The sequence below is a fragment of the Nannobrachium achirus genome (assembly GCF_963921795.1).
Source record: "Nannobrachium achirus genome assembly, chromosome: 12".
Taxonomy (NCBI): Eukaryota; Metazoa; Chordata; class Actinopteri; order Myctophiformes; family Myctophidae; genus Nannobrachium; species Nannobrachium achirus.
The window spans coordinates 17477961-17502931 of NC_137832.1; the positions used below are offsets into that span (position 1 = coordinate 17477961).

Below are 24971 nucleotides of genomic sequence, written 5' to 3' on the forward strand. Positions count from 1 at the left end.
AGTCTTGTATGATGAAGCAGGGCTTTGCTTTACCAAAAGACACACACATTTGAAACTTGGAGATACGAGGTTTCTGCGCGACAGTAACGATATTTTAGTGATTATGCTGCGAGGAAAACGTTGAGATAATAGCCATTTCGGTTAGAACTGACTGAAAGTAACTTTGTACTTCAAGTTTAAAATTATACTAAATATTTTTTCAAGTGTCCAAATAAATTCCAAATATTATCAAATGATCTCACGGCACCCCAGGGTGCCCCGTCACCCACTTTGAAAACCCCTGTCCAAGAGAATCTGTTCTAAGTCTTCCTTTTTTATCTGGTGAGATAAAAAGGGTCTTAAAATGATTGCATACATTAACAAAATTGCCTTTGTTAGATGAAACACCCTGAAATAATAGGAAATATGCTAAAATGACCTTGGAGTGCTCAACACAGTACAAGACCTGGCTTAGATTCACTAGATGTACCGGAGTGGAGAACTGAAAAATTACAGACTATATCAATTTTCTGCACAGGCCAACACTGCCATCTGCTGGATCAAAACACATGTTGGGGGCTTCATGAAAATCAGAATTTTAAAATGGAGTTCACATCATTTGTATAAAAAATATATTTTAAAACAAGTACAGTATTCTATTTAGAATTGCGATGACTTTTTTCTTTTCCTCAATTGAACAACACCAAAAGACATTATCCTCCAGGGAACAAATCTATAAATTGAATGCCAGAGAAAATGGCAAAAGATGACTCAGTTTGAATTCTTAACCACTTCCACACTGGCGTCTCCATTTTGGAAATAATAGGCAAAATGTTTCGATTTATATATAATTTTTATCAAATATTTCTCAAAATAGCAACCAAAAAAAAGCTTTTCTATAAGAGTACATGTTGCATCGCAAGGCTTTGTGAGCTTGTAGCCCTACTGTATATTGGCTATTTTTGAAAGATTTTTGATATTTTTAAAGAGGCGGTGCCATAGTTTTATACTTTTTCTGTTTTTCATGTGTCTAGGAGGTTGACAGTACTTCATTAGACCCCCTGGTGTGGTTGTTATGAGCAATTACATCATAGAATCAACCCCTCTCCTTTTAGCATTCACCCGACACTGTGGGTGTGGCTAACACCCACCATGACAACCAGGCATACTTAATGAACTGGTGGGTGTGGTCACATAAAAACCTAATGTTAAGTCTTTCTGTACACTTTTCTGGAAAACATCAAACCTTGGTTCGAAGTGAAGCGGTGAATTTTTATTCTATGTATTCTAGAGCTATGAAATTTGTGTTCTAGATCTATACATTCTGTGTTCTAGATCTATACTTTCTACAGTATGTGCTTTAGTTCTATATTTTTATGAATTCTGAATTCTGAATGATTTTATCTGGAGGGCAAATTGTCATGTGAAGCTTGACCAATCCTCAATTCTGCATGCACGGGACATGTACAGAACAGACAATACAAAGCCTGTTCATTCTGGACTGGAATGACCATATATGGACATGTACGGGACACACAAAGCCACTCCTTGGAAGCGGCTTTCACCGCTTCAAAAATCTTCCTCCTAGTATCTATCTATCTATAAATGCGACAAATCTCTGTCTGTTTGTTTGTTTGTTTGTTTGTTTGTAATCCGCGTATCTCGAGAACCGTTCGTCCCACCGGCTTCAGATTCGGCACGCGCGTTCCCCGCTGCGGCGCGGAGTGCAGTGCCGGGCCTCGGCCCGACTCGGCATGCGGTTTTCCCGAAGCGGCGCGAAACGTTCGGAATCTCCTTACGCGGAGCTGATTGTTAACATCAGGCTGTTACTGAGGAAATCGGCACAATCGCGGACTCATTGTGACATCACTTCATAAAAGGCTCTGACATCACGTACGCCAGGAGTCAACAAAAAATCTCTGTGAATGTGTATGTATGTATGTGAATCTCGAGAACCGTTCTTCCCACCGGCACGCGCGTTCTCCAGATATGGGCATAAAATGAATCCCTGAAGCGGCGCGAAACGTTCGGAATCTCCTTACGCGGAGCTGATTGTTAACATCAGGCTGTTACTGAGGAAATCGGCACAATCGCTGACTCATTGTGACATCACTTCATAAAAGGCTCTGACATCACGTACGCCAGGAGTCAACAAAAAATCTCTGTGAATGTGTATGTATGTATGTGAATCTCGAGAACCGTTCTTCCCACCGGCACGCGCGTTCTCCAGATATGGGCATAAAATGAATCCCCGAATGCGGAGCTGATGTCTGACATCAGAGTTTTCCGCAACCGGTACTGTGTGTGCAGAGATCTCCATATATTGGGGTTTGCATTAAAGGGTGGGGACAAAGGCTAACAGAAGGCAAACAGATGGTCAAAACGGGTCCTATGACAACATGACAACAGGTATATTGGGGTTTGAAACGGGTCCTATGACAACATGACAACAGGTATATTGGGGTTTGCATTAAAGGGTGGGGACAAAGGCTAACAGAAGGCAAACAGATGGTCAAAACGGGTCCTATGACAACAGGTATATTGGGGTTTGCATTAAAGGGTGGGGACAAAGGCTAACAGATGGTCAAAACGGGTCCTATGACAACAGGTATATTGGGGTTTGCATTAAAGGGTGGGGCAGGCATAAAATGGACGCAAATAGACAGATATCTCCATATATGGGCATATGGGCATAAAATGGACCCAGAACTATATCTGCAGTGATCTCCATATATGGACATAAAATGGACGCCGACAGACAGACAGATACAGATGGACACAGATAGAGTATATGGGCATAAAAGGGACACAGACAGATACAGAGATCTCCGAGATCTCCATATATGGGCATATGGGCCAAAAATGGACGCATCATGAGTCAACAAAAAATGTTGCTCAAGATAGATGAAGACAGAGAGATACAGAGATATCCATATATGGGCATACAATGGACGCAGACAGAAATATATGTCCATATATGGGCATAAATGGACACAGGCAAACATGCATAGAAGGGACAGATGAGTCAACAAAAAATGGCGCATATAGACAGATATCTCCGTATATGGGCATAAAAGGGACACAGACTGATACAGAGATCTCCATATATGGGCATATGGCTGTATGTGATGTGTGACATCACATCTAGCTGTATGTGATGTCAGCAGTATGACATCACACTGCTGCATAAAATGAATGCCCCCATATATGGGCATAAAATGGATTGCTATGGACATAAATGGACAGAGGCAAACAGATGGTCAAAGATCTCCATATATGGGCATAAAATGGACGCAGACAGACAGATACAGATATCTCCATATATGGGCATAAATGGACACAGGCAAACAGATGTTCAAAACGGGTCCTATGACAACAGGTATAATGAGTGCCCCCATATATGGGCATAAAATGGATTGCAGACAGACAGATACAGATATCTCCATATATGGACATAAATGGACAGAGGCAAACAGATGGTCAAAGATCTCCATATATGGGCATGAAATGGACGCAGACAGACAGATACAGATATCTCCATATATGGGCATAAATGGACACAGGCAAACAGATGTTCAAAACGGGTCCTATGACAACAGGTATAATGAGGTTTGCATTAAAGGGGGAACCGGCACTGTGTCTGCAACACAGTTGGAGGCACAGACAGATACTCCATATATGGGCATAAAATAGACGCAGATAGACAGATATCTCCATATATGGGCATAAAATGGACCCAGAACTATAACTGCAGTGATCTCCATATATGGACATAAAATGGACGCCGACAGACAGACAGACAGATACAGATATCTCCATATATGGGCATAAATGGACACAGGCAGACAGATGGTCAAAACGGGTCCTATGAAAACAGGTATAATGGGGTTTGCATTAAAGGGCGGGGCATTCATTCCCTATTTACATTGTTCCGAGTTGGCCAGGTCGCCGACTAGACGCTGGGCCGCCCCAGCTTCTAGTAATCATAATAGCTGATAATCATGTTTTAGAGGGGGGGAAATCATAGCACCCCATCTTTAAAGGCTCCTCTGACTCTCTCTCTCTCTCTTTACTTGGTGTGGCCTCCAACAGTAGTCCCAGTAAGCGCGGCCCGCCCACCTACACTGAACACATCTCCAAGCGCCAGGCCTCGGGTCCCGGCAGCCACGAGGGTCTCCACCGGGAGCCCAGCACGCCGCACCGCTACCGGGAGGGCCGCACCGAGTTCAGACGGGACAAGTCCCCCGCACGGCCACTGGACAGGGAGAAGTCTCCCGGCAGGGTGCTGGACAGCCGCAGGGAGAGGTCCCCCGGGAGGTTCGGAGACAGCACCCGACTGCACGCAGGCTCCGTCCGCACACAGCTGACCCCCGTCAACAAGGTACCAGAATGCTAGCCATAAATCATAACACCTGTAGAGGTCGCTAATATTCGGACGTTACGTCTCCACAGGAGTTATAAGGGGGAGTCAGAGGGCTCTTGATGGTTGAGCTTCAACTTCCATATTCGGCTCAAAACATGTACAAATCAATAAGTGCTCACCACATCGTCGAAACAGCTTTCTTTCTACCGATGAGCCCACTCGTCGGCATGTGTTAGTCCATATGTTTCCAATAAATTAATGTTTACTCAAACTTCTCGAACATACATAATATATTCAAAGATTTCCACACATTTTCACTGCGTTTCAAAAATAGCATAAAGTAGCATAAAGTATAAAATAATTAGGGCCACTCCACCTTGGGCCCTAGTAACTCAGTCCCACTTCCCCCCCTTTGTGACGCCCCTGGATACAGTAAAGGTTAACACTTTTACTGTTGTTCATCTCTCTTTGCAGGTCTGGGATCAGTCATCGGTGTGAATGGATGGAAGGTTTCTGTACACTCCGCACACCCGCTGACATGGCATCGCCCCATCGCCTGTAAATACTGCAGTCTTCACTTCCTCCTTTGACAACAGACGAAGCTGCACCGGGAGACGTTTCCTTTGACAATCTTCTCTTCTCCTGATCTGTGTGCACACGAACACGATCCCAAAGGCAGACAAGGGTGGCAAGAAATCTATATGTTGATCTGTGGATCAAGGATATTTTATTTATAATACGATCGAAAGTTGTAAATATGATCAAAGCTCTGTTTTTATAGATATAAAAGGGAAGAGTATAGGCTGGAAAAAGCCATGTATATTTTTTTGTAAAATGCATTTCTAACGATGTTGCAGGGAGACAAATGATGTCAGCGGGAGGGAGATCTGATATCGGCATTTAATCATGATTAGAAGTACAATATTTGTCAGCTTTTCTCTGGTTGGAAAACGATGACCTACGTTCAATCAATCACAATGAGAGAGACTTCTGCGGAGGCTGCACTTTGCACACGAGATTGGATTTGAACAGGATTCTTAAGCGACCGGCCTTCGTTTTATCGGATCGAATATTTGGTTCTCTTGAACTAAATGTGGACTTTGATATCTTATTGCCTACGATTGCTTAATTGACAGTTCTTGTCTGGCCATACTTTGTAAAAAAAAAAAAAGAAAGAAAAGAAAAAGCAACAGTGATGTTTTACTACAAGTGTTCCTTGTGTTGTTTGAGTAATACCTAAGAGTAAGCATCAAGCTTCCTTTTAAGCCTTATTTAGACTTTATCGCACCAGGGTGTCATGCGACCAGCTGCGTCAGTTCAGAGAAGGCTAAGGTATGGCAAGTTGGCAACATGACTGGTGTCTTACACGCGCGACACCAGTCATGTCGCCATACCTTAGCAACAGGCAAGATTACAGTCCATTTTATTATTTCCCCCTGTAGCCAAGGTATGGCAGCTGCCATAGCTTGCCATACCCAATTGACGCCTCTGCATGCGACAAAGTATAGATTAGGCATTAACAGTCCAGGAGGGCCAACCTTTTGCCTGATTTATTGCACGCCTGTGTCACCCACCGACAATAGCATAACTACAAGCAAGTGTTGATTTTGTCGACTAAAACTATGACGAAAAATGATTGTCGACTGTTTTTTTCACTGACGAAAACTAAATAAAAACTAAATAAAAAGTAAGCTGTGATGACTAAAACTAAGACTAAATATATTGACAATTTCGTCAACAAAATAAAAACTAGACTAAAACGTTAGGGAGGGACTAGAAGAGAAGAGAGTCATTTTATGTTTGGTTGCTCTCAGGTGTTGTATCAGCCGATCTACAAGCTCACAGCTGCGACGCGTTGTGAGCTTGTAGATCGGCTATTTTCAGCACGCAACCAAGTGTAAAATCAGCCATTACAATGTCATCATGGCCTGCCAAAATACATTTTAGTTGACTAAATCAACTGTAGATTTAGTCGCCTAAAATCGTATGATATTTAGTCGACTAAAATCTGACTAAAACTAATGCTTTTCAGGTGACTAAATTATGACTAAAACTAAAAGATATCTTTTAAGACTATGACTAAAACTAAATCAAACTTTGATGTCAAAAACAACACTGACTACAAGCTCAGCTGGTAGATCTGCTACTTTGGATGTGTGACAGCGGCTCGCAACCAAGTATGACTCAGGCTTTTGCCCTCAGCTTGCTCTCATGTCTGCTGCCGCTGCTGAATATGGTACAGATGTCCTGTTTCTTAAGTTCTGCGCAGTGAAATATGAAGTCCAGTAATTGTCAGGAGTTGTCACTTTGTACTATCGCTTCCTTTTAGGGCCTTTAAAGAGAATCTCAATTTCATCAAAGAGCATGAGTAACTATAAAGTCTCATTTATACTTTGTCGTACGACCCTCTCGTTACGGAAAAGGAATCCCGTCAGTTTTGTCAAGCGACATTTTGTTGAAAGGGTCGTTTGCTGAAGTATATAGCCTCATTTGCATTTAATCGTACAAAGGTGTTGCTTGCTGAAAATAATATTTTTGGCGAGAGACGCCATTGTACAACGAAGGGTATATTCGGCTCAAGTTAGCCTCAACTCAGAACAGCACTTGTTGCTTTTTTGGAACCTTGGATTATTTTTCTTGGTTGGTGTTTTTTTTCTGTTATGTAATACACTTGATGTTATGTTTAAAAAGATTACTTAAGATTTTTTGAAATGTATACCAGTATATACATTAAATATGGTTAACCTAAAAGAGCTTATTTCTTGTTTGTATGTCAAAGAGATGCAAATCTCACATTTAATATCACTGCTTCAAGGGGCCAACCTTCTTTTAATTATTTTTTTTATTATATATATGTATATATTTTTTATTAGGGTCAATGAATTTTTTGTCCATAATGGTTTTATTATATTTTTTGACATTTTGACACATTTTGCATACTTTTTATTTTTGAGGACCTAATCTAGAATTATTTTGGGGGGTCCCCAGATGATTAACTTAATGTGCAACATTGTTTTCTCACTCAACAGTAAACAAGCCAACATAAAATGTAAGTGTATAGATAGAGGGTATCTGCACATTTCTAAAGTGACAATTTAGGACTTTTCCTCTAGAGGCAGAAATTGTGAAAATAGCAGATCTACATGCTCTCAACTTGTGATCTGCTATTTTCACAATAGAACCGTGTTATACAAAATGTAATGCCTCAACTCTTAATGCTGGGGGGGGGGGGGGGGTCCCCAGTTCAAATATGATTATTTTGGGGGTCGCGGCCAGAAAAGGTTGAGAACCACTGATCTAGAAGACAATAGAATAGACAATATTGATAGAATATTTGGAGGAATGATGGCAAAAATTCAAATTGGCGTTACCAAATAAACAAGATGAAAAACAAGATGACATTTCAAATAAAACCAGACATTCTGTATTGCCTGATTGGCTTACCCACCATCATAACTAATTAACATTAACATCACAGATGAGAGGCAGAGTAGGGTGGGTTTTGAGAAAGACTTCATATCACCTTGCCTCAACTAGTGAATGAATATATATAGATAGATATAGATAGATATATTTCCTTATGGATTGAAGATGATTGAAACAAAGTATCATAGGAAGCAGCATATAGTAGATCCCTCTCAGTAGCTGTCTCTATTTTGTATGTTAGCCTTCAGTTAGTAAAGTTTAAATACTTCAGCATTTAAAGCTGCATTATTTACCATTACTGTTCTACCCAGGATTTGTCTTTTAGTGCTTTTGAATTATTGTTTTGTAGTTTAGCTAGCAAAACTTTTAAATACTAGCATCTGGTTCAATGAATCAGGGGATTCTCTCTAGGAATAAAAAAAAGTCCTTACCAAGAAATGTCTTCACTAGTGTGTTGTTTGTAAAGGTGTCTAGTAACGCATCTAACAAAGATTGGCCAATTTCCCAAGGGGAATCTGTGACAGCTGCTGAAAGTTGGGGTACCATTAACGTTATAAAGAAATATATGAAGAAAACCCACTAGTTTGACCCCTAACATGCTACTTAAAGCAGATTTTCTTATTTTCTGCATAATAAAGTTATTAATGGTACCCCAACTTTCAGCAGCTGTCACATATTACCGTAGGGAAATTGAATTTCAATCTTTTTGAGATGTAATTTCAATCCTTTTGAGATGTGTTACTGGACACCTTTACAAACACATTGGTAAAGAAATGTATTGGGAAGGAATTTATACCCAGATATGACATTATTCTGATAATATTCCCTGATTAAATGCAAACTCTCTGCTGAAAGACGTATTACTGAGTATGGAAAACCAGTGCTGAGAGATTGAGCATTACGCCGTTGTCGGGTGGAAACCTCGTAGCTCCAAGCTTTCAAATTTGTACGTTCTTTCGCTTCATACAAGGCTGTCACACAAAAGTAGTGAAAACGGCAGATCTACAAGCACACAACGCCTCGCGGTGCGAGGCGTTGTGTGCTTGTAGATCGGCTGTTTTCACTAGTTTAAATCATTTTTAAAATGATAAATGCAAACCAACGGTTTTGGACATACAAGGTTTCCTCCCAATAACGACGATTAGTCCACTACACTACACTAACACATCTTATATGTAGAAGTGGTCTTCTAGTGCTTTTGAAGTGTTCTTTTGGACTCACCACCTTGGCTTTGTTGGTCATTCCAGCCAGCCAGCTGGCCGACCCGACCACTGACCAGCAGAATCCAGTTTATCGCCTGACAGGTCTCAGCCAGGCCAGGTAGTAGGTTATTTTGGGGCCAGCAATGTTCGGAATTCAGCCATTATAGAGGTGAGTGGAATCTGTAGAAGGTGAGGGTTTAATGTTGACAAAGTCATAGCAATGACATGCAAACTTTAGATGCCAATCTTAGCCAATCAGAATGGAATATGTAAAAATGGACAGATCTGTCTTGATCACATGACTATAGAGAAGATTATGTGCACAGATTTGCATGTGGTCAGCTCTGGCCTCCAGGGCGTGAGTGCACAGTTTCACTCCAATCTTCTGCCTGGTGGAGACAATTCATGTTGAGACCTATGTGTGGCAATGGGTGAAACTCCCTGTGGCTTCAAACACTCAGCCTGGGGCAGAAAGGCAGCAGTGAATCTGCAAATAAAGGAATAGTCAATTATTCCTCAAGATCTGGGCGGGCATGACTACTGTTATAAATGACTCCAAGCACATTGCATGAAAACATGTTATGAAATTATTATGGCTGGGATGCGATTAAAATTTTGAATCTAATTAATTACAGGCTCTGTGATTAATTACCGTAATTGCTGGACTATAAGCCGCACCTGAATATAAGCCGCACCAGCCACATTTAGAACAAAAAACTGATGTTTACATATATAAGCCGCACCTGACTGTAAGCCGCAGGTGTCCTTCCTGCTTCCTGCTAGAGCACCCCTGGTGGCCGTTAGCTGTAAAAATCTATGTATAAATCCTTGTTAAAGACCATTGTAAAACTAACTACCCGTAATTGCCGGACTATAAGCCGCGGCTTTTTTCCCATGTTTTGAACCCTGCGGCTTATACAACAGTGCGGCTTATATAAAGATTGTTACAGCTAATGGCCAGTTGGTTAGTTTTACAATGGTCTTTAACTCATTTGCTGCCATTTAACAATACCTTCGTACTCCAATCCTGCCAAACTGTCTCCATAGACTTCCATGTAATTCATAGTGCACGGATCATGCACACCCATGCCTAGATAATGCACCACGTGTGTCCACATTGCTCACAGCTTTCAAACAAAAGAATCCGAATGGAAATCCGTTCAGGCATTCATGAGATAGCAGCCACTATGTTTTACACTGTTGTGAGCTTGGAGGTCTGCTACCTGAGTTGTATGGGGGTTGTATGGGGGTTAAACAAGCAATTTCGCGATCGCTATCATGCCTACTAACGTTTTTGGGGTCCAAAAAAAAAAAAAAAAAAAAAAAAAAAAATGATTTTTTTTTTTTTTTTTTTTCAAAATGGCGGCCATTCTCGGGTTCCTCGGGCGTGGCAGGGAGGGACATCCCAAAATTCTCGGGTTCCTCGGGCTTGGCAGGGTATGAGTTAACAAGGATTTATATATAGATTTATACAGCTAACAGCCACCAAGGGCACTTAGCGGGAAGCAGGAGGGACACCTGCGGCTTATAGTCAGGTGCGGCTTATATATGTAAACATTCATTTTTTTCCCCTAAATTTAGCTGGTGTGGCTTATATTCAGGTGCGGCTTATAGTCCAGCAATTACGGTAACTGGCCGTTAGCCGTAAAAATCTCTATATAAGCCGCACCGTTGTATAAGCCGCAGGGTTCAAAACACGGGAAAAAAGACGCAGCTTATAGTCCGGCAATTACGGGTAATCGCAATTAATCGCATTTTAAACGCACATCGATATTTGACCTGAGAAGCATTTTGTTGTACGAGTGAATCAACGAGTGAGTTTTTGAAATCTACATTTCACATTTCACACCCACTGGGCCAAGCAAAGCGCTCTGATCGGCTACTTCTCCCTTTGCGTTTGTTGTCTCTTCTTGGTTAGTGCATCGCTATGATCGGTATGCCCGAAACTGAAGGTTCTGTGGTGCAAAAACTAACTAAAATGCGTATTTTTTTTTTAATCGCGTTAATTTTCTGTAATTAATTAATCACAATTAATCAGTTAAAGTCCCAGCCTTAGGAATTATACTATATACCCTCCTTTATAAGCAACATTGCAGAACCAAAGTTTCTGAGAAATGAGAAAGGCCTGACAAATTTGAAGATCATGGTATGTACAGTATGAAACATGGGAATATGATCTGATGCAACCTATAGTTATTAGTTGGGATATGAAGAGACTACAACATACAGGACGTGAAGCTGTGTAGTGCATTGCTGTATAGTAAAAAAAAATATATATACACACACAGTTGCCTTGTATGTTTGAGACAGTAGTACTTTATTCACTACAAGGGATAAAAGCAAATATCGACAAGTAATGTTTACTCTTGTTATCCTGATAAAGACATTACTTGTTAAATGTCACTGTGTTGTTTTAGGTGGGTTGAATGAAGTACTACCGCACTGGAGTTACACGTGATTGAAATACACAAGCAGAACACTAGACAGAATGGCAATGAGAAAATGAACAGTCCAAGCTAATCATTTTGACCTCCACACGCTCACCACAACCCCAGTGCACCTTAGTCGGGGGCCTAAGGGAGATGACATGGTAATCTCGCGCTAATTAGTCTAAAAGCGCGAAATTTTGCACAGATGTAGCCCAGGGTATGCTCTAATGATTTTGCTAGGGCGCCCGAGTCGGCGACCTTCGGGATCGCCACAGCAGCCAAATCAAGTTGGGCTCCCATCGACTTTCTATACAAGAGGAAAATACCCAGAAAAACACTTTTTTTCTGTGTATTCAAATAGGATGTGAGGGGTCTAACTAGGGGTTTGTCATGATGCTGAATCCATTACAAGCATTTGTTTTGCACAAAAAACATTCCTTGGGCTACAAATGGCCCCAGAAAACGATGGTTTAGTGATGAAAAGTGATGAGTCATCACTTTTCAGAGTTCTGTGGGTGTTTTCTGGAGCTGTGGCGACCCCGAAGGTCGCCGACTCGGGCGCCCTAGCTAAATCATTAGAGCATGCCCTTGCTACCTCTGTGCAAAGTGTGGCGCTTTTAGACTGATTAGCACCAGAAAAAAAACCCTAAGGCCTCCGACTAACATGAATGCTCAGCCATACATGCATTGTTTTCTGAGGCCATTTCTAGCCCAAGGAATGTTTTTTGTGCAAAACAAATGCTTGCAATGGATTCAGCATCATGACAAACCCCTAGGACAAACCCCTAGTTAGACCCCTCACATCCTATTTGAATACACAGAAAAAAAGTGTTTTTCTGGGTATTTACCTCCTGTATAGAAAGTCGATGGGAGCCCAACTTGATTTGGCCACTGTGGCGACCCCGAAGGTCGCCGACTCGGGCGCCCTAGCTAAATCATTAGAGCATGCCCTGAGCTACATCTGTGCAAAAATTTGCGCTTTTAGACTGATTAGCGCGAGATATCCCTAAGAACCCCGACTACCTCTCTGATCGACTGAGATTCTACGACCACGCTCAAGTCAAGCAGTAACAGCAAGAGATGCTTTTGTTTTAATGTGCGGGAAACACAAGATGGGTGGGGCTTGCCGCCTCAGGACATTGCTGGTAGGTTGTCAATCACAAAGGTACACCAACTCAACTTTCAAAATAGGTTGCAGCGATTGTCTCGACTTCAGCGGCTCAGTGTATTATTCTATCGGACAACCCCACCCATACCAGCTACCACAGGAGGTTAAAACAAGCCTTTTGCAAATACCATTTGGCCCGAGTCGGTCTACGAATAAGCTAACTGTAGGCCCTTTTCTACTTTGACGAGTATAATAACTAGAACTCAAAGATTGGCAGTCATGAGAAGATCATCTTCAACATAGTTAAGAGTCATGTGTTGTACCTTAAATGCTCCAGCTGATTTGCTTGTAAAAACACAAATTCAAATAACAAAAGGCCATTTTTGATGTAAAGCAAAGAGTCATTCGACTACAAATGAGTTGAAAAGCTGTTTGTGTGCGCATGAATGAGGGTATGGAGGAGGCCATGTTTGTGTGTGTGTGTGTGTGTGTGTGTGTGTGTGTAATGTGTATACGACGGTCACCACCTCTGATTATTGAGCTCCCCGAGTACTGCTCATTTTCCATCCACCAGACAGTTCATGTGAGTCTCGCTGTGTAATCAGTAGTTAAACCCGACATTTGAATGCAATTAACCTCCTTCTGGTAGGATTTGAAACCAGCAATACTAGGGAATCTCTAGGGCCAAAGTTGGTAATAACTGGTATACAAGGTAGAGAGAGGTAGTGTTTGTGCATGTATTCGTGTGGAGTAATGGTCTGTGTGTTTAGGAACTTAATTTGGGTTCGGGTTTCTTGTTTTGGACCACCATTCTCTCAGTGCATAGGCATTATGACTTATTTGACATGGTTACGCTTGTCATTTCACTGTGACGCTGAAATCTGATTGTAAAGACTTTGCCATATCTCTGGGTGGCCACACTTGGAATTGAAGTCCAAGCTAGGTGGAATTGTACTAACACCAGCTGTCTTGACAATTTCAGGCCTGTGTGTGGATCATCCAGGGTTCCCACAAATCTTTACCAATTAATTTCCAAAACTTTTCCAGAATATTTAACCCGATTTCAAGGACTATATAACAATAATTCAGCTCAATAACGAGTCGCTTATTCCTATGCGCAATGCCCAAAGACAAGTAGTGTATGCCAGTGGTTCTCAACCTTTTCAGGCCGTGACCCCCGAAATAATCATATTTGAATTGAGTTGAGGAATTTTTTATAACACGGTTTTATTGTGAAAATAGCCAATCTACATGCTCACAACGTTGTGAGCATGTAGATCGGCTATTTTCACAATTTCTGCCTCTGATATTTGACAATTTGGCCAATGTTTAATTTGTCATTTCAGAGGTATTAACAAAATCAATAACCAAAGACAATGCATAGCTACTTTGTCCAAGACCTTCCAGGACCCTTGATCAATTCCAAAACTTTTCCAGTACTGGAAAAATGTTTTTCTAATTTCAAAATATTTCCAGGAATTTCATGACCGTGGGAACCCTGATCATCTGATTCCAACCACGAATTAACTCTGACTGCCAGTGAATACACCGTGGTGAGAGCTGGCCTTAAAAGATCACAGCGAAACGAAAAGGGTAAACTGTTAGCCACTGATCAGACGCATCTCTTTTCTTGCGGCCCCTGCAGATCCACAACTGAAAAAAACACAGATTATCTTCTGGCAATTGAATTGTCTGCATTTGAAAAGACAAAAAAACTAAACAGCAATTCAAGAGTAAAACCCAATGAAATTCAAATAAATAAAGAAAAAGATCGCATTTGAAAGGAAAAAAACACACTGCAGCATCAATACAGGTCACCCTGCTCCTCTATTTAAGAAAAAAGAACATTTCCCGTCGTCGTCGACAGGTATTTCTTTCTGCAATTAACAAAAGAAAAACAAGACAGAAATAAAAAAAATAATAAGAACAACTTTTTTGGTGACTAAATTTAGTGAGCCACTATCAAAGATTCTATACATTTGTTTTCTCTTAAATGTTATATACGTATCTGAATATATTATTTCATTCATTCATTTATTTTACAAAAAAAAAAGGGTGTGTGCGAAGAGGTCATTGAATGGCCATCAGGCAGGGTGGGGGTGTATCTGTATATGTGAAGTTGGGTAGTCTGGTTTTCATGTGGAGAAGAAGAGTAGACAAAAGAAATACAACATATTTTCAACTGACAATATGTTATGTTTGTCCCCGAAGCATAAATCAGGCTTTACAAGCCAAGAGCACCTTTTCTGTTTTTTTTATTAATCACTAGTTCTTCTCATATCCAGGAACAGGGAGAACTACCCTTTTCAACACATTTTTCCTTTTATCCGCCAACTCATTATATTCGGAATAGAGAATGAGAGTTGTAAAGTGACTAGCAGACAAAACATTCCTGCCACCAGTCAGGATTTACCAGTATTTGGCAAGCAGCTAGCTAGAATTTCCCCACCCTGCTCAAGTTCTACATCTCAGTGTCGTGGTCAATCCGTCATTCAAGCTGGATATCACGAATGAGGTCATGGTTGAGAGAATGTAAAACAGAATTTATTTTGTTTAACCACTTGAACCCTAGCATTCCCTGTTCTGGGGGGGAACATTTGCAGAAAATATAGCCAATCTACAATCTCACAACGCACCGTGCTGCAAGCTTGTAGACCGGCTATTTTCAGCGAAGAGATGTGGTGGTGGGGGGGGGGAGTGGACCAAGCACAGAGCCGAACGAGTCAACTAAAGTATTGTTTTGCGTAGTATAGAGGGTTTAAGTGGTTAAGGTTTTTGCCATTATCATTACGATGTGCATCTTGTCTTTCTAATCAATGATGAAAAAAGGAGGTTTAAAATAAATTTCCTCTACATTATTAGTAGAAACAAAAATGGGTGCTCCTGTGATCACAATTCAACCATCACTTCACCTCTGATTTCAACTCTGATGAAAACGATTTGACCAATGTGAGCTGTTCACCTGCACCGCTCGCCCAGTGCCTGCTGGGTAAGGTACTGTAGGTAAAAAAAGAAAGAAAAAAAAAAGAGAAAAAAAGGTGGTTGAAGGGCATGAAGGCAGGGTAAACGGGAGAGATTACACAGCCTGTGTCTGGCAGCGGAACCCACCTCTAGCTCATCAAGAGTGTCGGGACAGAATGGAACCCGTGGATTATTAATTCACCGTCTCCGAGTAGCTGCTTGAGTGGGAAAAGGTGCATGATTTTATAGAAACCTTTAGTACTGATCACTAACCAGGCCCCACGTATTATTAAAAACATGGTCAGGATTTTTCTTTTTAAAAACATGGGTCAAGCTTTTTCTTTTTAATGGAGGGGAAGGGAGATGTAGGCTGGTCGGTGGTCTACGGCTACAATATAGTGACAAATATTGTCATAATCGAAAAAACTAAAGTAAACCTTCTTTTCATAGCGGTCTAGTTGTGCCATGGCTTGGCTTTGTTAGCAATGCTGGTATGCATTAGGGCATTAACGAAAAAGTCGACAAGTCGACTCAGTCGACTTCGTTACACAAGTCGAATCCCACCAGAGAAAGTCTAAAGTCGAAGTTGAAAAAAAAGAGAACTTTCTATTGTGAATGCGAGGCGTTGTGAGCATGTAGATCGGCTATTTTCACAATTTCTGCCTCTATATTTGATAATTTGGACCATGTTTAATTTGCAATTTTAGAGGTATTAAAAACTCCTTAAATTGTCACTTTAGAAATGTGAAGATACCCTCTATACACTTAAAACTTTACGTTTGTTTACAGTTGAGTGAGAAAACAATGTTTCACATTAAGATAATCATCTGGGGATCCCCAAAATAATTGGGGGGTCGTGTGTGATGTGATGACGTCATCAAACGATAAAGTCGACTTCAACTCAACTTTTCACTGAGTCGAGTCGACTTGCAAAAATCACAAGTCGTTAATGCCCAAGTATGCATCAGTGGAAACCATGCTAGCTTATTTACCATTCTTAGGGTGGCAACAGAAAAGAATATGAGCGCAACTGCTTCAAGACAGAATGGCTCGGGTAAGAAGCAAGCATTTAGAAATGTCTCTGTAGTCTTGTTTCCAGGGCTAATCTCGACCACCGCAGGACTGATCAGTGTGAAATGTCTTGTGCACTTGCCAGTAGGCCAACTTTAGTGCCCCAAACATGTTCCACATGTTTTATAGTTTTTGAAATATTTTACTTTAATTTTGTATAGTTTTTGAAATATTTTACTTTAATTTTGTAATGCAAGTCAATGGGGCTGGGTAATGCAAGTAAAGGGGTTGGGGTCTGGCTGAACCTTCTTATGTAAGGCACTTTACATGAGAGGTTTCGATAAGTGCTCTATAAATAGTATTATTATTATTATCATAATATCCTAACAAGGCCCTTGCCAACTGAAAATAAGTGTAACTAAAATACTGAATATCCCAAAGCTATTTGGTTAGTGATCATTACAAATCAGGTTTAAAAAAAATACAAAACCTTATCAGCAACCCAATCAGGTAAACCAATCAAGTGAAAAGGGAGGGGGGAGAAACTATAAAATAACTATCCACAACTATCCAATTATGACGCGGTGGGCTGAATCGCAATAGGCCGTAAATACAACTCAAATTTACAGAATAGTACGCAAACTGTGTCAAAACATTAAGTGCACATCTTCAAGTTGGGATTTAGTCCACGGTGCCTTGCTCTGAAACATTTAGGTTTCCTCCAACATAATTATTGGTAAGCAGCCCTGTCAAAATGTACAGAGAAGCTACACAGTTCTAATGCTGAGAGGTTGTCTTTTTGGTGCCAGGACACAATTGTGTTTTCACTAGGGCTGGGCAATATGGATAAAATCAAATATAACAATATTCTTGAAGAAATACCTCGAAATCGATATTGCGACTATACTTTGTTATGATGATATCAATTTATTTGTTAAATTGATATTACAACTAGAATTTGTGCTCACAACGCCTGCCATAAATACCATACCGTATTTTCCGGACTATAAGGCGCACTTAAAAGCCTTTAATTTTCTCAAAAAACTACAGTGCGCCTTATAGTCCAGTGCGCCTTATATATGGATCATTCATTGACATTGACATTCCCTTTAGCACAGCTCCATCTGTTTGATGCATAACGCAACGGTAGCGTCTATTATGTGCGCCTTATAGTCAGGTGCGCCTTATATATGAAAACAGTTTGAAAATAGACCATTCATTGACAGTGCGCCTTATAGTCAGGTGCGCCTTATAGTCCAGAAAATACTGTATACTGAATAACGCTATGGTGTTGTGAGCTTGCTTGCACACGGTCTATTTCAGTATAAAATAGGGTTAGGGTTAGACATCCAATATCCCAGATCACAATATAGATATAATATCTACAGTATACTCGTATATTTCCCAGCCCTAGTTTTCACATTCTCTTCATCTCACACTGTCCAAAAAGTTGACGGTGGAAAATTCGGATGATTTTCTTGAGCATTCTGGATGTTGCTGTTGTTGGTGTATGTGTGTGTGTGTGTGTGTGTGTGTGTATGTGTGTGTGTGTGTTGTGTTGTGTTTCAGATGAACAAACCCCCCCCCCCTCCTCGCGCCTCCCCGGCAAAAAGAAAACTAGGAAGTCCCATTCTCACTCCCGTCATTCCCGGTGTTACAGTGCAGTCCAACACTGCCAGCAATCCTCCACGTGCGCGGCTTTGTGCGTGTGCGTTCTCTCACACCACCACACACCTGTTAGCCCAGTTGGTTCCGGTGCATATACCCCACCATTCGAAAAGTGCTCAGCGTCTGGCCATACACGTCGATTCAGCTCCTCCAGCCGTCAGGTATTATTTACATGAAAAATCCATTACTCTGCAGCAGAGCAAAACACGCACACAAAAAGTACATGGGGACATTCTAGTGTGGAGTCCACAGCTCTCCAGCAGTGTGCCTAGTGTGTTCTGTTGGGAGGCTGGAGGGCCCACCCCTGTGCCCCCCAGCACCCCCTCCCCCCCTAGTTGGAGCTGGCTGTGATGGGCTTCTCCAGCTCCAGGTCCAATGTGTGAGCTGGTTTCAGCTGGAGGCCGCCGTAGCAGGTCTTACACACGCGGCTGGGCTCAAACAGCTGCTGGCTTGGCACGGGGATTTTCTGGTCACAACAGCTGGCACAGAACACGTTACCGCAGTTCCTGCGTGGGAGGAGGGGGGGTGGGGGAGACAAGATGGGGTCAACTGCAGTTGGGTTTCAAAGATGGGTATGAAACCACTGAGTGGCTAGGTGGTGATAAAACATTGTGGTTTGGTTTTGTACATCTTTTTTTTTATTTTTTATGTAGCACAAAGATTGTGTTCACTGTTCAAGTTGACTGTGTGATTTTCACTTCCGCTAATAGTGTGTGCTAGATCAGTGTTTCTCAACCTTTTTTCTGCATGGGCACACTTTATTTCCCAAGAATCCATGGGCACATCAACATAATACGGGGGGTGTAAATATCGTCACTGTCGGGAAGAAACCTTGTATCTCCAAGTTTCAAATTTGTACCTTCCTTCGCAAAGTAAAGCCCTGCTTCATCATACAAGGCTGTCTCACAACAGTAGTGAAAACTGCAGATCTACAAGCACACAACGCCTCGCGGTGCGAGGCGTTGTGTGCTTGTAGATCGGCTGTTTTCACTAGTTTAAATCATTTTTAAAATGATAAATACAATACTGGCTTTCAAGCAGTTTCAAGGGGCACACTTGACCTTTCTCAGTTGGCACACCAAAGGTCCCCAGGCACAGTGGTTGAGGAACACTGTGCTAGATTAACATCAGTGGTCTTAGCTGTGCAAATGTCTAAGAACAATGAAGAACAGTGGACAGGAAGACAAATCGCACTGGAAGCTTTGTTGAGTTTCTAACAACCATGCTCAGCTTAAGAAGAAAAGGCCATGCTACACACGCACATACATTTAAACACACACACACACACACACACCGCGGCCACTTCACTTGCCTGTACTTTCCTGAGGAAATTGCTCATTACAAATCTGGCCCCTCAGTATAAATATATACAAAATAAAATAAATGAATAAACATCTCTCTATATATAAATATATAATTAGATTCTATAACAGGGTTCCCCAATAGGCGGCCCGCGGGCGGCTACTGTCTGGCCCACACCAACCCCAGTAATAATGGTGGTATAAAAGCAGCAAAAACACTAGTATATCGTCGTTGTCGGGTGGAAATCTCGTATCTCCAAATTTTTACGTTCTTTTGCAAATCATACAAGGCCGTCGCACAAAAGTAGTGAAAACAGCAGATCTACAAGCACACACGTTGTGTGCTTGTAGATCGGCTGTTTTCACTAGTTTAAATCATTTTTTAAATGATAAATTTAAAGCGAACGGTTTTGGACGTACAAGATTTTCACCCGACAACGACGAAAACTGTCGCTGGAGTAGCGGGAACGCCACCGTCGCCCCCCTGCAATGTTGTGGCCCTCGGCTTGGTACCCTAGACATAATTCGGCCCTTGGGGAAAACTAATTGGGGAACCCTGCTCTATAAAATAGTATATGCATCTAATTCGCCCTGCAATTCATGTTTCGGCCTGTGTTCAGCAACAAGTTGACTCACTGGGTGGCCTCCAGTAACATGCAGTGCTGGTGTGAGATGATATGCATTAAGGACTGCGTCTAAGCCTAGGGGCAGCATGCTGCCAGAGTGTCTGTGGGAGGGTGGGGTGCTGCTGAGGACGTGCTATATACAGGGAGAGCTGTGGGTGAGGGATAAGCCTGCAATATGGTGTTTACTGAAAAACGGATCGATACACATATACTGTAGACCAGAGGTTCCCAAACTTTTTTGTCTCAGGGCACCCCATAAATATTTGTTTTAATCCGAGGCACCCCTACATTATAATTTTCACTCCCAGCATCTTATATTTATAGCATATCGTCATTGTCGGGTGGAAACCGTTCGTTTTGTATTTATCATACTAAATCGATCTACAACCGATCTACAAGCACACAACATCGCGAGGCGTTGTGTGCTTGTAGATCGGCTGTTTTCACTAGTTTTGTGTGACGGTCTTGTAACTTGGAAATACAAGGTTTCTGCCCGACAGTGACGATATTTTAGTGATTATGTTGCGAGGAAAACGTTGAGATAATAGCCATTTTGGTTAGAACTGACTGAAAATAACTGTACTTAAAGTTTAAAATGATACTAAATATTTTTTTTTCAAGTGTCCAAATAAATTCCGAATATTATCAAATTATCTCGCGGCACCCCTGGACTGCCGTCGCGGCACCCCAAGGTGCCCCGTCACCCACTTTGAAAACCCCTGCTGTAGACGCACTACACCCACCCATTTAGTAAGTCATTTGGGAATTACGGCATGCCCTCTTGTGATTTCTAAATTGCGACAGTCAATAGTTGAGTTCAATTTTCATTTTGGAGAATTGCACCCATTAGCCCTGAATTTACAACATGGCCTAACGCTTATGTCATTGACATGAAAACAAAAAAACAAACAAACATCAAAAAAATTAAAAGGAGGTAACAGGAAAAAGGCCTCAACCATCCGAGCAAAAACCCAACGACGACAGCAACACCACTGCTGTCAGGACGTCCAGGGCCATTTATACACTGCTTGAACGACAATATTCTGGCCCTGAACTTCTTCTCACACTCCAATTACACGCACATGCATCTCGTCAAATGCACAGAGCTGCCAACTAAAGCAGAGTGGAGGGCAACCAGCTGCAGCGTGGGGGAGCAGTTGGAGGGGTGGGCTGGGGACAGGGAGGGTTAACAGGGTTCCCACACATTTTTACCAATTCATTTCCAAAACTTTTCCAGAATATTTAACCCAATTTCCAGGACTATATAACAATAATTCAACTCAATAACGAGTCACTTACTCCTATGCACAGTGCCCAAAGACAGGTTCTCAACCTTTTCAGGCCGTGACCCCCGAAATCATATTTGAACTGGGGACCCCGGCACCCTGACGAGCACTAAGAGTTGAGGAATTTTGTATAACACGGTTTTATTGTGAAAATAGCCGATCTACATGCTCACAACGCCAAGGCGCTGTGAGCATGTAGATCGGCTATTTTCACAATTTCTGCCTCTGACATTTGACAATTTGGCCAATGTTTAATTTGTCATTTCAGAGGTATTAACAAAATCAATAACCAAAGACAATGCATAGCTATTTTTTCCAGGACCTTCCAGGACCCTTGATCAATTACAAATATTTTCCAGTACTGATTGTCTTTTTTTCTAATTTCAAAATATTTTCAGGAATTTCATGACCGTGGGAACCCTGGGGTTATGACCGGGGTGGGAGGGTGTGTCAAACAAACATGTGTCGTGATGCAGGGTTTGGGGGGCAAGGGGGGAATGACAGGGGGAAGGGAGGGAGGGACAGGGGAGCCGGATCTCACCAGACCTCCTGGACAGGCTCCCTGCCACTGTAGAGGAGAGGGGTAGAGAATGGATAAGAGCAGCTATCAGAGTGGCCCACACCACCACCACACACACACACACACACTGAACACTCTGCCTCGTCCCTTACTCTGCTATACGACCACGTATTTCCCGGTGAACCTAAGCACAGCGGTGGGGGCCGATGGGCAAGGAGGGTCACGAGCTTATGAGAAGCAACTAAAATAAGACCTTAAACCTGGCGAAAACAGTTGTGTGCATTAGCGCGAGATGACAATAAAGGAAAATCATTAAAGGGAAAACGTTAAATTAACTTCTGAGAAGCCTACTAGGCCTTAAAACCTGGTGAAAACAGTTGTGTGCATTAGCGCAAGATTAGATGAGGATAAAGGAAATCATTAAATGGAAAAGGCTTCTAGGCCTACACTGGCCTACTAGTAAAACTAGTGGAACTGCGATCTTGCCACAAGTGAATAATTATGGTTGTAAACAATAACACAGACTAATATAAATCCTTAGTCTAATCTTGCAATTGGCGACGAGTCTCTTACGAAATCGTCAAGAGTGCCTCTCAATACATAAAGCTATATTATAACCTCTCCATCATCGGCAATAGTCAGTGGTGTGTGTTCCCCACACTCCCACGCCCCCACCGTTGCGCACAGGTTCACCGGGAAATACGTGGTCGCCTCTGCTATCGCCCATTTTCTTGCTATGCCAGCTTTTATTAAGCACAGAATGCTTTCTACCGAGCTGAAATTTCACACATAGGATAATCAAAAGTTGGGAGGGGCAATGCTGGACTGTTACTGCACACTTAAAACAGCCTGCTTTCTAAAAAATCTTTAGGAATTGAGGAAATAATTGGAATTCAACAATTCCAATTATGAAATGCTGGTTAGTTGAAATCTCAAAGACAGCACGACAAAATCCAGCAAGGGTTCCATTGCAATAATGTATTGTAATTTCGTCCAGTTAAAGTTTTTAAGACCGTACGAAACTGTGTCAACCAAGTTGTGCTGACACACAAATGATTGTAAACAAGCGAGTCTAAAGTACACATAGGGCCAAAAGTGTATACAAGTGAACACCCACGATGAAGGTTACTACAGTACAACTTCTATCAGTAAATGATTAACTGACACACCTCACCTCGAAGAAGACTAAATAAACAGCGACAATAAGGGAATGCAAATGTCACCTGACTGAAAGTAAAGAGCACTATATTCATGTCTTAATCATGCACACTTCCAAGTACCCAAATAAATGCAATGACGATGTACTTTGACAGAAGTGGCCTGACGTGATACAATGACAAAACCCATTGCCATTTAGTCTTAAAAACACGAGGACACAATATAAAACAAAACAATAACAAAAGACACTCATGGAAATCCAGGAAAACGAGGACAAAAAAAACAACGAACTTGAACATATGAAATGTTCTTAACCCATTTAGGCCTAGAATTATTGAACGCTTTAACCAGTGAAAAATAGCAGATATACAAGCTCACAGCGCGGCACTGAGTGCCGCGCTGCGAGCTTGTAGATCTGCTATTTTTTTTAAAGTCATGAAAATGAGTGCAAATCTTTGAATATGTGTATTTTTAAAGGGAACGTTTGTAACTCAAATTTTGCTTCTGGGTGGTCCCTGGAACTAAATATTTTGAGATGGGGGTCCGTGGCCAAATACATATCATTTTGGGGGTCCTTCACATGAAAAGGTTAGAGAACCACTGACATAGTAGTCTCTCAAGAACAGACTAACTGAGCTCCAGTTAAGTGAAAAGGACCTTTTCTTTGACGATGGCTGGCCAGATTGCTGACATAGAAACATAGGGTTTTTCAAAAAACCTTAGAAGGATTCAGAAGACACTTATAGAATCGGGTCAAAATTCTAATTTTCACGATTTTTCAAAAATAGCAGATCTACAAGCTTGTATATCTGCTATTTTTCAATAGTTAAAGCATAAAATAATGATACACTATAATGTGTACCCATTCTAAATGGGTTAAAACATTAAAAAAAGGAACAGGCAGCCATTGATAGTGATAAGGATGCTCTGAGCTGCAGCTAGGCCGATAGGAGCCCTGCGGTTACCTGCAGTGATGCTTCCTGGCGGCGAGCCAGAACCTACTCTCACAGCCATAGCAGTGGGCTGCCAAATGGTCCGGGTACCAGCGGGTGACCTGCAACACGCAGCCAAAGCTCAGTTTACACCCTACTGATCTACTGCAAGTGTTTCTCAAACTTTCAAATTTCAAATGTCTCCCCTTAACTCTGACGGTGTACAAATGGAACCAAATGAACCCGTCAGGGTTCATTTGGTTCCATTTGTGCACTGTCAGAGTTACAGACTTGTATGGGTCAATTCAGACCCCCCCTAAAGGAACCCACAAGAGTCCCTGGAATGCATTGGTCCGAAGGTTCATTAGTCCGAATTTGTTAAGAATACTATGCCTAACTCTAACTCTAACACTAACATTAACCTCAGTAACCCTAACTAAATTCGGACTAATGAACCTTCAGACTAATGAACCTTCGGACTTATGGGCAGTCCCCCCTACTATGTGGGTCACCAGGCTACAACCATCCGCTGACATTCTTGGATGGACTTGGGACTATAGGGATAGGCCAAGCGACAAGGCTTTGGCAGTAAAGAATGCTTCCTTTAATTTGAGTTAGGCAATGGCCTGTTACATAATCACAAAATATTGTCGTGTGTGGCGTGGCATCAGGTGACCTTTCATCCAAAGCAACTTGTGGTCTCTAAAACTGCATACATGTTTTAGCGTGTGCAGCTTCTGTGGGAAGCATCCAGCAACTGCACCACCTCCCACCCAGAACCCAAACATTTAGAGATGACTTTTAGCCAGTGGCTTGTCTCAAAAAACAAACACCCCCATTGCTTTGAAACGTTCACTGGGACCCGCCCCCTAATCTAGACTGAGTGGCAAAACATTGAGCAGCATAGACACACGGGCGCCTACAAATTCACCACTGAAATTATGATATTTCACGATGCATCTCATTGGGATTGCATTCGCAGCTGCAGTACACCGTTCTTC

The 24971-nt window shown here is 41.8% G+C and overlaps 2 protein-coding genes across 4 annotated transcripts in view; one reads left to right on the plus strand and one right to left on the minus strand.

Annotated features, from left to right (window-relative positions):
• Positions 1-4840, plus strand: part of citb (citron rho-interacting serine/threonine kinase b) — a gene marked incomplete at both ends in the record, with an annotated part of 124172 nt that extends 119332 nt beyond the window's left edge. Inside the window, 2 exons of the mRNA XM_080738248.1 lie at positions 4072-4360; positions 4817-4840. Of these exons, the coding sequence (XP_080594374.1) occupies positions 4072-4360; positions 4817-4840 (313 nt within the window). The remainder of the gene's footprint in view (positions 1-4071; positions 4361-4816) is intronic.
• Positions 4841-18478: 13638 nt separating this feature from the next.
• The window catches only part of mtmr3 (myotubularin related protein 3), a gene marked incomplete at its 3' end in the record, with an annotated part of 53376 nt that continues 46883 nt past the window's right edge, over positions 18479-24971 (minus strand). For 2 of the 3 annotated variants that reach the window (XM_080737851.1, XM_080737852.1), the window contains exons 19-20: positions 24004-24092; positions 18479-18653 (exon numbers count right to left, since the gene is read on the minus strand). In XM_080737851.1, the coding sequence (XP_080593977.1) occupies positions 18479-18653; positions 24004-24092 (264 nt within the window). The remainder of the gene's footprint in view (positions 18654-24003; positions 24093-24971) is intronic. The other variant, XM_080737853.1, reaches the window with a different exon arrangement.